Consider the following 11962-nt stretch of genomic DNA (forward strand, 5'->3'; position numbering starts at 1 on the left):
TTTTTATGTGTATAAATTGTATCCTCTCACTAAATAATATAATCATCCATTCCTACAATCTCATACTAAACAATTAAAAAAAACCTAATCTTTGTTTTCTATTGATAGTATGATTGTTTGTTGTCTCTTTAGTTAACAGTTATTTCTTTTTTCTTCGGTTTTTCTCTTGTTTAACGATGGTGAAAAAAGAGATCAAAGCATCAAGAAGATGATTGAACATACGGTTCAAACAGTCGTAGTGTCACCATACTTGTTGTCCAGTTCGGACAATTCGAGAACGTCAATTTCTTCTGTTACTTTGAATGGAGTCAATTATAATGAGTGGACTGAGAAGATGCTGAATGCACTCCAAGCAAAACACAAGACATGTTTTATCAACATTACAATCATGCAGCCTCTTGTTGGTGATCCTGATTATGAGAACTGGAAAACAGTTAACTCAATGATTGTGGGATGGATTCATTCGTCCATCAAGTCGAAGGTCAAATGTCAAATATATTGTAACTTTTGTCTACAACGCACATCAACTATGGGAAGGTTTCAAGCAGCGTTCCTTTGTAGGAAACGGAGTTCATGTTTATCAGCTTAAGGCTCAACTTGCATAGTGTCGACAAGATGGACATAGTGTCTTTGATTATTATGGTAAATTGTGTATCTTGTGGGATGAGTTGCGTAATTATTGTCCTCCTCCGGTGTGTTCTTGTGGAGGTTGTTCGTGTGGCGTGATTGATAAGTATGCCAAAGAAACAGAGAAAGAGAAGCTTCATCAGTTTTTGTTGGGGCTTGATGATGCCCGGTTTGGTGGTCTTTGCACGAATTTGGTTGGCACGAAGCCCTTGCCTTCTCTTAGGGAAGCTAATTCAAAAGTAATCCAAGAGAAACAACGGCTGTCCTCTGTTTGAGTTTGTGAACAAGTGCATGATGCGGTTGGTTTTATTGCTCGTTGGGATTCACATGAGTCGATGGCTTGTCAGTCAAAGAAGCTTTGACTGAAGCTGTTGGATACGTGAGCAGATCTGATCATCAGGGTGGCAATAAATTTGACTCTCCATCGATTTTGAAGTCAAGAAACAAAATGATTTGTTCGCATTACCGAAAAACAGGTCATACAAAACGGGAATGTTTGCAAATTGTTGGGTTTCCTGACGGGTGGGGCGATCATGGTTAAGGCAGAGGTAGTGTTCGTGGACAGGGAGGAAGAGGAGCTGGACGCGTCAGAAGTAAATTGACTGCAGCGCATGCCTCAAATTATTAATTCCTCATACAACAATTTATATACACATAGATTTAGGGTTCTACAATACCGTAATAGACACGTAAAGGCTAAAGCCCATTGATACTAGGATTTTTGTATGTCTATCATAGCAGATTCAATTAACCTTATGCAGTTGTAATACTTAAGGTGACAATCCAAATGGGAACTTTACTAACAATCAAGACAATATCAAGATATCACAAGTCAAGCCAATTCAAAGAGAGTGTTTATGTCTAACAATCCTAGAATGATAAAAATGCAAAACGGAAATGAACTAGAGAACTAGAAATGAACATGCATGACAAGAAGCGAACATGAATAAATAAAAACTGAAACAAGTCTAAGCATGAACTAAACATCAAAAACCGAAACAGTCTCAGGAATGCAAATAACAATCAAAAAGATAAAGATCCTAAGGATTGGAGTAATTGATGTAGGCGGAGTCTCATAGGCTACATAGTGTTTAACATGCCACAAGCAAACTATCTCTCAACAATGAACATCACAACTTAGCTAATCCAATCTCTTGACAGAAGCTACTCAGACTCAACTACTTCCAAACCTAACTCTCGCTAGAGAAACATGATCAAGCAGACATGACAAACAAGTTCATTCACGTCAACAAACACCCTAGACAACTAATCTCTTAGGCTAGGCATGTAAGTCTCTGGCACTAGTTGGTCAGACATTTCGTCAAACACCTTTTGGGTGTGGAAATATCTAAGACCTAGTTCCAATTGATCAGAGAGAAACTAGCCTTTCTAACTCTAGTCCAGAAGGAAAACATATGAATCTAAGCTTAAACACTCTATATACTAAGAATCTCCACCTAATCTATCATATCCTCAAGAACACTAACACTACTCAAACCCAGAAATCATCATCACCAAAAACACAAAGCTAGAAAACATTAAATCAAGCATAATTAAGTAGATGGAGATGAGATAAACAACTTTGTAGAAGAAATCAAATGTAAAAACTAAAATGATTAATAGAAATCTTGATTACAAACTCAGAAAATATTTTGGTAAAGACTTAAGGGAGTATTTATAGAAAAACATTGAAAACCCTAAAACATAAAACGACAAGATAGAGAGGCGGTTCGGGAATCTTCTGAAACGTGCAAAATGGGTTTCTCGAGTCGGATGTCTGGCATGGTCGGTCGAGTGAAATGTCATCTCTTCGGGGAGCACCGGTCGAGTAGAATGTCATCTCTCCCGGGAGCTCCGGTCGAGTGGAATGTCGTCTCTCCCGAGAGCGCCGGTTGAGTGGAATGTCATCTCTCCCGGGGATGACAACCTTTCCAGGCGTGATAGTTGAGTGCATGATGTTGCTTCTTTCTGGGAGTACGTCCAAGTCGCATGTCGGTCGAGTCGCATTGCTTCTCTCCCGACTCCCGGGAGTGTTGGTCAAGTCGCATGGTTGAGTTGGGCTTGATTGAATCCGATGTTGTATTCTTTATTGTGCGCTTGAGTCGGATGCACGTCTCAGCCTCCATTCGGTTCCAACAGTCTGGACATATCCTAACACATGAGATAATCCAATATTCAAGATGCAATGCATGAGTAATGCAAAACTAACTAAGTATGCATTCTATGCAAAAGAGACTATCAATGATGCAAAAAAATGAGTTATCTTAGCTAAATGCATGATAAATACATGTTAAGCAGAGACAAAATATAGACATATCACCCATATACACAATTTAACATACGACACAGCCCAAGATCTAGTTTCTTCAAGTAGCAACACTATATCAATTAAAGCTGTGATGATGTTTTGTACGATAATATATGGTGACATAACATCTTTCATCGTCATCGTGTACATGGTAAATGGCTTAATGATTGTTGTATGCAATTTCGAAGGTCTTTAACATTGTAGTTTGCTAATAAGGCCCTTTTTAAGATATGGTAACATAACACCTTTCATCATCATTGTGTGAAAAAAATTCTCATATGTTGGGTATGTATCAACAATAATTCGGAAATTCAGAAATTCGGAAATTAGTTTCATTAGTTTTTTTTTAAAATTGAACGGGAGATTCAAATAATCACACAACTAACATCATAAGAGTGGTGGGATCTCCTCTCATGTTGGCAAGAAGCTCTTTAATCGTTCCTCCCATGGAACACCTTTTTCAAAGCTCAATTGCGCCATCCGCTAGAGCCTTCTATGACCAACCGTTGGTCGAGGATTTCACGAAGTTTATCTTCATGGTCGAATCTACTCCAGTCCCAACAGATTTTTTAAACATTGGTAAACTTTTTAAAGTTGAAAATTCCTTCGAAGAACTCATGGAGCATTTATCTTTACTTTCTTATACTCACCTCCGTTTTGAAGATTTTAGTTTGAATGAATGAAAGTAGTTTGACAAAAAAAGTAAAGTGGTGGGATCTTACAAAAAAATAAATTAAAATTTTATTTTCAACTTTTAGTGTTGAGAAACAAATAAGTGTCGTTATATCACATATATGTGTATATGCTTGAAAGAAAATTTGGAATTATAAATTAATTTTTTCAAGGAAAGGATTTGATGCAAATAATTTGTAAGGGGTTTGTAACAAATTCAGCTAAGAAATTTTTAAAAGAATAAAGTTGTTTTTGGTACAATGTTGGAATTTATTAAAACAGAAGTATGATCAACTAAGGAAGAAATAAATATTAATGAAACTGAGTATGTATAACAATAACTAAACTTAGAACACAGAGAACTACAATTTGCAGCGATAGTTAGGTGGTCAAGAGAGGAGGACCACAAGACAAAACGATTTTAAATCTGAATCTGGACGCAGTTTTATGAGTGGTGCCGAAATTGAAAAACGTAAATCCTCGTCTTGTTTGTCTGTGGTGTGGTTGGTTTGTTTGTTGTTGCCTTTATAGTAATGAAATGCTGTCACATGAAAAATGTATCTAGACAAATCTCTAAATGTATCTAGACAATCTCTGTAGACCATTAGGTTATTTTTATAGTTTTACCACGCTAGTGATCTAGTTTTTGTTTTGTTTTTGTCTTCAAGACGCAACAATCTCTAAATGTATCCAGACATTCTCTAAATGTATGTAGACAATCTCTAAATGTACCACGCTAGTGGTCAATTAAAGCTGTGATGTTTTGACTTTTTGTAGAATACGATGTGGTGAAATAAAATATCTTCCATCGTCATTGGGGTAGGTGGCTTAATGATTGCTGTATGCAGTTTTTAAGATATTTTAACATCGTAGTTCAAACTATACCGATACATGGCGGATTCACGTGTAGTTAAAGGCGTCAGCTGATTCCCCTAAATTTGGAAAATTGTTTCGTACGTAGTTACTACGATTAGTACTAATTGATCCCATATTGACTGTTAATTTGCATCTGTTTGTATAAGTTTCTTTCAAAAAAATTAACTAGTTAAAAACTGAACAAAAACATAAACGTTTTTTATAAGAAATTATTATTATATATAAAAAAAAAAGAAATTATGATTAGTTTTTAATATATATTTTGACCTTCTTAAAATATATTTTTGGGTCCGCCCATCATGTTTGTATATTATATAGTATTGCTTCAGTTGAAGCGCATGGCTAATATAAAAACTGAACATGAAACTCGTGTTTTGCATATATTAGCCAGACCAACGTACATATCCAAGTTAGCTGATCTGTCACGATCGAATCTTACTAAGGCCTTGCTGAACGTAGATTTAGGCGAAGAGTACTAATAATAGTTTACATTATAAAACCCATGGCGCATACCACCAATAATAGTTTACATTATAAAATTAATTTGAGGGTAACAAGACTTTTATCAAACCCAATGGGCTCAAATCGTTGCTAAAGGTCTTTTTAGATGTTCTTGTGAAAATTTCTCGTATGTCCGGGATCAACAATAATTCGGAATCTCGGATATTGATTTTATTAGTTTCTTAGCAAATTTGAATGGAAGAATCAAATGATCAACTGAAATCATCAAACTGGTCGGAATTTAAGAAATTGAAATTTATTTCCAAGTTTAAATGTTGTTCGTGTGCTTTCTTGTAGTTTATTCATTTAGTGACTTCTGGAGTTTTTTTTTCTTTTCCTTTTTTTTTTTTTCTTTTAAGTTTTCCGTAGCTTAAATATTACATTACAAGAAAACAGGGCAACGACCACTATGATAATAGTCGCTAAATAATCGTTAAATGAACATATACGACAATTTAGCGACTAATCACGGTTGTAGTTAAACTTTTGTCGCTAATACATATAGTCGTTAAATAGTCGTTATTTAGCGACTATTTAACGATGATATACTGTTGTCATTACATTGTCGTCGCATTGTCGTTATTTAGTAACCAATTTGGCGACAATTTGACGACATTTTAATGATTATATCAGTAGTAGTCGTGTATTTAGCGACTAATTTGCGACAAAGTTACGACGTTTTTACATGAATAAAACTTGCAATACTTTAGTCTTAAATTAGTCATTTTTTCTGCAACTATTTACCTTCTATTTAACGACAATTTGCCGTCTAAATGACGACTATATAACGACTACTTTGTTTTAGAAAAAAATGAAATTAACTGGTTTTTATTGTTTTGTAATCCTGATTTTAATACTGATTTATGAAATAAAAAATCTAATGAAAACACATTATAAACATAACCATAATTGCATTGAAACTAGAACATACACAAGTCCAAAATAGAAATCAAACCAAAAGCAAAAAAAGAAAAAGTTTATAACACATACAAACTGAAGAAAAGAACTTAGTTCATGAGTTAAGAAACAATATGAACCATATTGGAGTTGATCATAGAGTTGTTGATGGAAGATTGTCCTCCTCAGCTGATTGAGAAGCTATAAACTCCAGGTAGGCTGGATTATTGTGGCGCATAAACTTTGCCATCAACGTCAACTCTTTGATCTCGTGCTTTTGCTCAGCCACAAGGAGAGCAGTCTCTTTTTCTCGAGCAGCAGCTTCAGCATTGAGAGTCGCCTGAACTTCAATCTGACGTTGGGCTTCCTTCAGTTGCTCTTGCAATGTAAGGAAGACTTCGGTTTGTGATGGTTGATTGCCCTTGCCCTTTCCAAGAGTATCTTTGAGGCTTCCAACACCATAAGGAGTTCATCGTGAATCCTTCTCAGTGCACTGTTTTTAGAAAAAGAAAAACAGTAAGTAAAGAGAAAAACAAATGCATGATCGAGTAGAAATGCTACTTTACCTCAAGAAAGATGGCAGTACATTCATCGCTGGTGAGCTCCTGACGGTGTGAAGTACCATATGAAAGAGTTGAATCTGCCTTGAGCTCAGCCATCTTCTCTTGCAACTTCTGATGATAAGCTTGATGGATTTTCTCTGCCTTGCCGTCAACATAAGAACCATCCGGCTTTGTATGTGTTTTGAAAAAAACTTCACTCATACTGACCTCTCTTCCCAACTCCTCTTCCTGCAATGTTAGAAATCCACTAACTTTTCACTCATATTATAATCTGCCTTATTTTGCATAACTCTAGCAGCTAAAGATAATTGTGACTGACCTTCACGACAACCATCATATATTGGATTTTTTGCACCTTCTAACAAGTCATAGAATTTTTTTTGAATGGTTAAGTACTGGTTCTTCTACACTCTGATAACCCCCATCCCATTGATAGTTATCATCAAAACCCACATTAGAAGGAAATGCATCATTCACCATATCCACATATGTATCTTCTACTACATTACCCACTTCCTCACTCCCACTAATAAATGTCGGATCAACAGTACTCGTTTCTATATTCATATTAATTTCTTCCCATGCTTATACCCAACGTAATAATTTGGTATAAACCCATAACTAAAAAGATGATTCCAAATTCTAGTCCCTAGAAAACGCTTCCCGTTTTTGCACCTACTACAAGGGCAAAAAAACTTACCTCCGTTTTCTTGTGCAAAAGGCTGGCTATTTGCAAATTGCATGAACTGCTCCATCTCGGCTCTGAACTCTTCTGTAAAATTTCTCGTCACCTCATCGACCCTCTTGTACATCCACTCCCGGAAATTACTATAATTGTAACTTCCTGACATTATTATAAATCTCTATGATCACGTTTTTTTGTGTTGTTTTGTGTTTCTGCGAGTGAGAAAAACGATTGGTGAGCTCAGTTTATATAGACATATTTAGCGACTAAAAAGTGACTATATCACGTAGTCACCAAATACAGGTACACCTACTCCGTAATGCTAAAAACGTGTTTTCAACCAACTTTTAGCGACTACATTAACAACTACACAATTGGTCGCTAATTTGGCGACTGTTTTTGACGACAACATTCACAACTTCTTTATTTCGTCGCTATTTAGTTGCCATTTAGCGATTAAATTGTTTTGTCACAAATAAGTGACTAATAAACGATTATAAAAGAATAGTCACAAAGCAGTCGCTAATTAGTGGTTAAATTGTCGCTAAATTTAACGACTACGCTTTTAGTCGCCGATCGTAGTCGGAAAAACCGTGTTTTTTTGTAGTGTTAAGTATTTACATTAGACAAAATAAAATGTATAGTTTATTAGACTTTGTCGTAGGGGAAAGCTAATATGAAAATTCTCTACATGATAAATGACATAATTATGAATTTGAGTTCGAATTTCTCACTTGTAAACAGAACAGATCAAAAGAGGTCCACACTTACGTACATAGTTACACATTCAGTTGTTCACTAGTCACACTAGCTACCAATATAATCGTGACCTCTGACCATATTCAGTGGTTCTCTAGTCACAAATCAATTGATATAATTTGTTTTACCGGTTTATTATGCACGAATGTCATCTTCTTCTTTTTTCCCTGTTTTGCCAATACATGAGAAAAGAAGAAAAGAAAACTTATATCACATTTAAATCCTGCTACTTCCAATACACAGAAGTTATCAAATTTATTAGTTCTGACACAAATCCACACTCACACACATTATTTGATTAATATGATTGGTAAAAGATAAAATCATTGACATATAGTCTATTCTTTCACAACTTTGAAGTCATCAGTTTGAATGTTTTCGATATCCTGGTTTTGAAAATTGCTTCTGTTTCTACTGGCGTAGAACTTACCCCATTTATAGCCTTTGTACCTTGGAGGGTTTTTAGGACTCACAAGCTCTTCTAATGGCTTCACTTCCACATCATGTGAAGGCAACAAGAAGAATGGTATGGAATATCTCTCTCTTGTTGTGTTCACCACCACTCTATGCTCTGCGCTCCAATACTTATCATTCGTCCATAGCTATGTTATCATTTTTATTATATAGTAATACTCATTAGTTATGATAGCTAGAATCTCGTAATGTTGTGTATAATATGACATAATATCAAGGATATAAATTACCTCCATACAGTTGCCTAAATTGATGACAAGAGCATTAGGGACGGGTCTAATGGGAAACCAAACACCGTCCGATCTACGACGCACTTGTAATCCTCCAACCTCATCTTGAGCCAGTAAACCTAACACGTCTGGGTCTTTGTGGTGACCAACACCTAAAGCTAGGTCAGGTCTTGGACATGGTGGATAACGATTTATCCTGAAAAAGCTCATTTGTTCTTTGAAGTAATCACGAAAACGCTCTTTTGGTAAGCCTAAGCTTAATGAAATTAGTTCTAAGAGCTTGAACGCTAATTTCTCAGCGTGTCTTGCATATTCTTCACATGCTTCCCTAATGAAAAAAAATAGAACAAAAAAAAGAGAAATAAATTAGTTTACATAACTGAATAATATAAAAAAATCATTTCATCGAATCTTGTGTAAGTTATAAACTTGTTATATAGAGTGGTGGATGCAGCGTTGGGACTTGGGAGGATAGGATTCATTGGAATCCAATTGATTTGGTAAACATGAGGTTGTGATTATTCTGGTTAAAAGAAGTTACCTTAAATCAGAAGGAAACTGAGGCCACTTGTTGTAAACAAGCCTTATACCTTCGTCTTCAGGATCAGTGGAAGAAGGAATAACCACTGGGTTTTTGAAATACATATCGAACACTTCTTTCCAATCTTTAACGTTTGTCGTGTGTTCACCATCGTGATACCCTACTTGATTCACCTCGTCTCTCTTCACCTTTATTTTTTCTTCCCTTGGCAAATCGAAAAACGTCTTCACAGTCTTCTCCACACGTTGTCTTGCGTCCAAAGGCACACCATGATTAATGACCTGAAAAAATCTCCATTTCTCACAGGCGTCACCGATCTCTGCGATAACGTTTTGGACATCTTCGGGATCATCGAGGCGCGAGAGATCAATCACACGTATTTCTTCGGGTTGGTTAGGGATGAAATTCGAATCTCTTCTATGCTCTGGTGCTTGGACGTAACTTGGATCAATATCCCCCATTGTTACAAGCAAGAAAAGTTTGGAGGCTAAGTGAAAAGAGCTTTATGTTGTGTTTGGATTTTTCTAGAACTAGAATGCTGCTAATTGCAGATGCTCTTACTGCAAAAGCGAGAGTTATGTATTTATACAGATAGACCGTGGCTTCGGAGATATCGCTTTTCTTTTAGGTAGGCTTTGGAGATATCGCTTTTGGATGATTCCTGCATGGCTTTGGAGATATGGCATTCAGGTGATTCTTGCATTGGCTTTGGACATATCGTTTTTTGTTTTTTTTTGGGGTGATATGTACAGACTTCGGATATATCTGCTTTTTTTTTGTTTTTTTTTGTTTTTTTTTGTTTTTTTTTGTTTTGTATTTATAGCTTATAGTACAGACTTCGGACAGCAGACCATTAGTACAGACTTCGGACTGCAATAGTTTTATATGTTACCACGCTAGTGAATCTAGTTTTGGTTTTTGTTATTGTCGTCAAGTAACAACACTAGGTCAATTATAAAGCTTTGATGTTTTTGTTTGATCAGATATGGTGACATAAAACACCTTTTATCGTCATTGTGTGGTAGGTGGCTTAATGATTGCTGTATGCAAATTTTAAGGTCATTAACATCGTAGTTCAAACTATACCGATGTCATTTGATCAAATGCATGGCTTATACAAAAACTGAACATGAATCTTGTGTTTTGCAAATATTAACCAGACCAACGTATATATACAAGTTAGCTGACGAATACATATTAAAATATACAGAATCAGTCACGATCGAATCTTACTAAAGCCTTGCTGAACTTAGATTTAGACGAAGACTATACATATAGTCAACTTTTGGCGCATACCTGTTCATAGTTTACATTATAAAATTAATTTGAGGGTAACAAGAATTTTATCAAAGCGAATGAGCTTAAACTTTTGTTCTTGATGAAAGTTTTCTCATATGTTCAGTATCAAACAATAATTCGGAATTTCGGATATTAGTTTCATCAGTTTCTTAGAAAATCTGAACGGGAGAATCAAATGATCACAACTGAAATCATAAGAGTGGTCGGATCTTACAAATAATAAATTAAAATTTTATTTTCAACTTAATATGTTATACGTGCGCTTCTTGTCTTTATTTGATTATTTCCATATAGTGTTGAGAAACAAATAAGTGCTCTTATATCATATACTATATAGATGATAATCCGTATTGTGCACGGGAAAATATTTGAGTAAATTTTGATTCATTAGTTACAATATTGGGTATAATATAATGGTAGTACAGTAGAATCTCTATAAATTAATATTCGCTATAAATTAATAATTTTTTCGGTTCCGAACTAGGCCGATGTAAAAAATGACACAATTCGATAAAATAATAAGATAATATTTTTTTTAGAAATCCTATGTAAAAATATAGTTCCAATAATAATCATAAATTAATAATGATATTAAATATATATATATATATATATATATATATATATCTAAGAATATTTAGTGAAATATGGTTCTACTATTGTTTGTATATATTTGAATTTGCATTCTAGTTAGAACTCGTCTCTAATCTTTTTCATTGTATTAAAAATTTTTTGTGTTGTCTTCTCAAATCACATACAAAAATTGTAGAGAGTCCTAAATGCGATAATTGCTTTTTTTACATTTAACTAGTTCTAAAGGTACCGTAATATCTTATTTGACTTCATCATTAACATAAAGGATAGTACAACTGTACAACAATTTTTTCTAAACTCTAAACTTCTAATATTTATCACTTTCACCTGAATAATTAAGTAAATTCTTAGCATCAATCCTATTACGATAACGAATATTATATATTATGAAAATTTTATAAAAATGTGAATCATAACAAAAATATCTTATTTTGTAATAGAAAATTTTTAAAATTATGAAAATGAAAAAATCTCTTCAAAAGTTAATATTTTATTAATTTATCGATAAATTAAAACCTCTATAAATTAATAAAATTTTATGGTCCCGACTTTATTAATTTATAGAGGGTTTACTGCATATTTGTTTGATATACTTGACATATTTTATAACTTATATGCTTAATTAATTTACTTAGTTTTGTATTCCAGGTTCGATTATAGATGGTACAATAAACTTAACGATTTATCATTACTATGTTTTGGATTATAATTCATAGAATCAAGAAAACCCGTATTTACCCGTGATCCGATTTACTAATTGTAGTGGTCGTGTTTAGAATCACGTTTTTTAATTTCTTATAGTATTTTAGTTGTATATACTATATCGAATAAAATGTTATTTGTGTTTTTAAAATTTTAATAAGATATCACTACGTCATGCGCATAATAAAAAATGTCTGATAAATTAAATATTATATTATATTTTTTAATATTGAG

The 11962-nt window shown here is 34.2% G+C and overlaps 2 protein-coding genes and 1 long non-coding RNA gene across 4 annotated transcripts; 1 reads left to right on the plus strand and 2 right to left on the minus strand.

The window, feature by feature from the left end:
- The first annotated feature begins 388 nt into the window (after positions 1-388).
- On the plus strand, positions 389-1229 carry LOC147920341 (uncharacterized). Its single transcript, XM_087501022.1, has 3 exons — positions 389-481; positions 606-866; positions 1104-1229. Exons 1-3 carry the CDS (start codon positions 389-391, stop codon positions 1227-1229), a joined length of 480 nt encoding a protein of 159 aa, XP_087357148.1.
- A 4649-nt stretch (positions 1230-5878) lies between these two features.
- LOC147920342 (uncharacterized) lies at positions 5879-6923 on the minus strand. Its single transcript, XR_015590960.1, has 3 exons — positions 6764-6923; positions 6448-6672; positions 5879-6374 (listed from the first exon to the last, which is right to left on the minus strand). It is a non-coding gene; the product is annotated as an uncharacterized LOC147920342 (long non-coding RNA).
- A 913-nt stretch (positions 6924-7836) lies between these two features.
- On the minus strand, positions 7837-10110 carry LOC109132082 (protein LATERAL BRANCHING OXIDOREDUCTASE 1-like). 2 transcript variants are annotated; one of them, XM_087501730.1, is made up of 4 exons: positions 9134-10110; positions 8593-8920; positions 8319-8490; positions 7837-8055 (listed from the first exon to the last, which is right to left on the minus strand). In XM_087501730.1, exons 1-4 carry the CDS (start codon positions 9592-9594, stop codon positions 8024-8026), a joined length of 993 nt encoding a protein of 330 aa, XP_087357856.1. In that variant the 5' UTR covers positions 9595-10110; the 3' UTR covers positions 7837-8023. The 2 variants fall into 2 exon arrangements, with proteins under 2 accessions (XP_087357856.1, XP_087357855.1); XM_087501729.1 differs by lacking the exon at positions 7837-8055 and having other exon boundaries at positions 8084-8490.
- Between the last annotated feature and the right edge of the window lie 1852 nt (positions 10111-11962).

The sequence above is a fragment of the Camelina sativa genome, chromosome 19, assembly GCF_030686135.1.
Source record: "Camelina sativa cultivar CO46 ecotype springtype chromosome 19, ASM3068613v1".
Classification (NCBI taxonomy): Eukaryota; Viridiplantae; Streptophyta; class Magnoliopsida; order Brassicales; family Brassicaceae; genus Camelina; species Camelina sativa.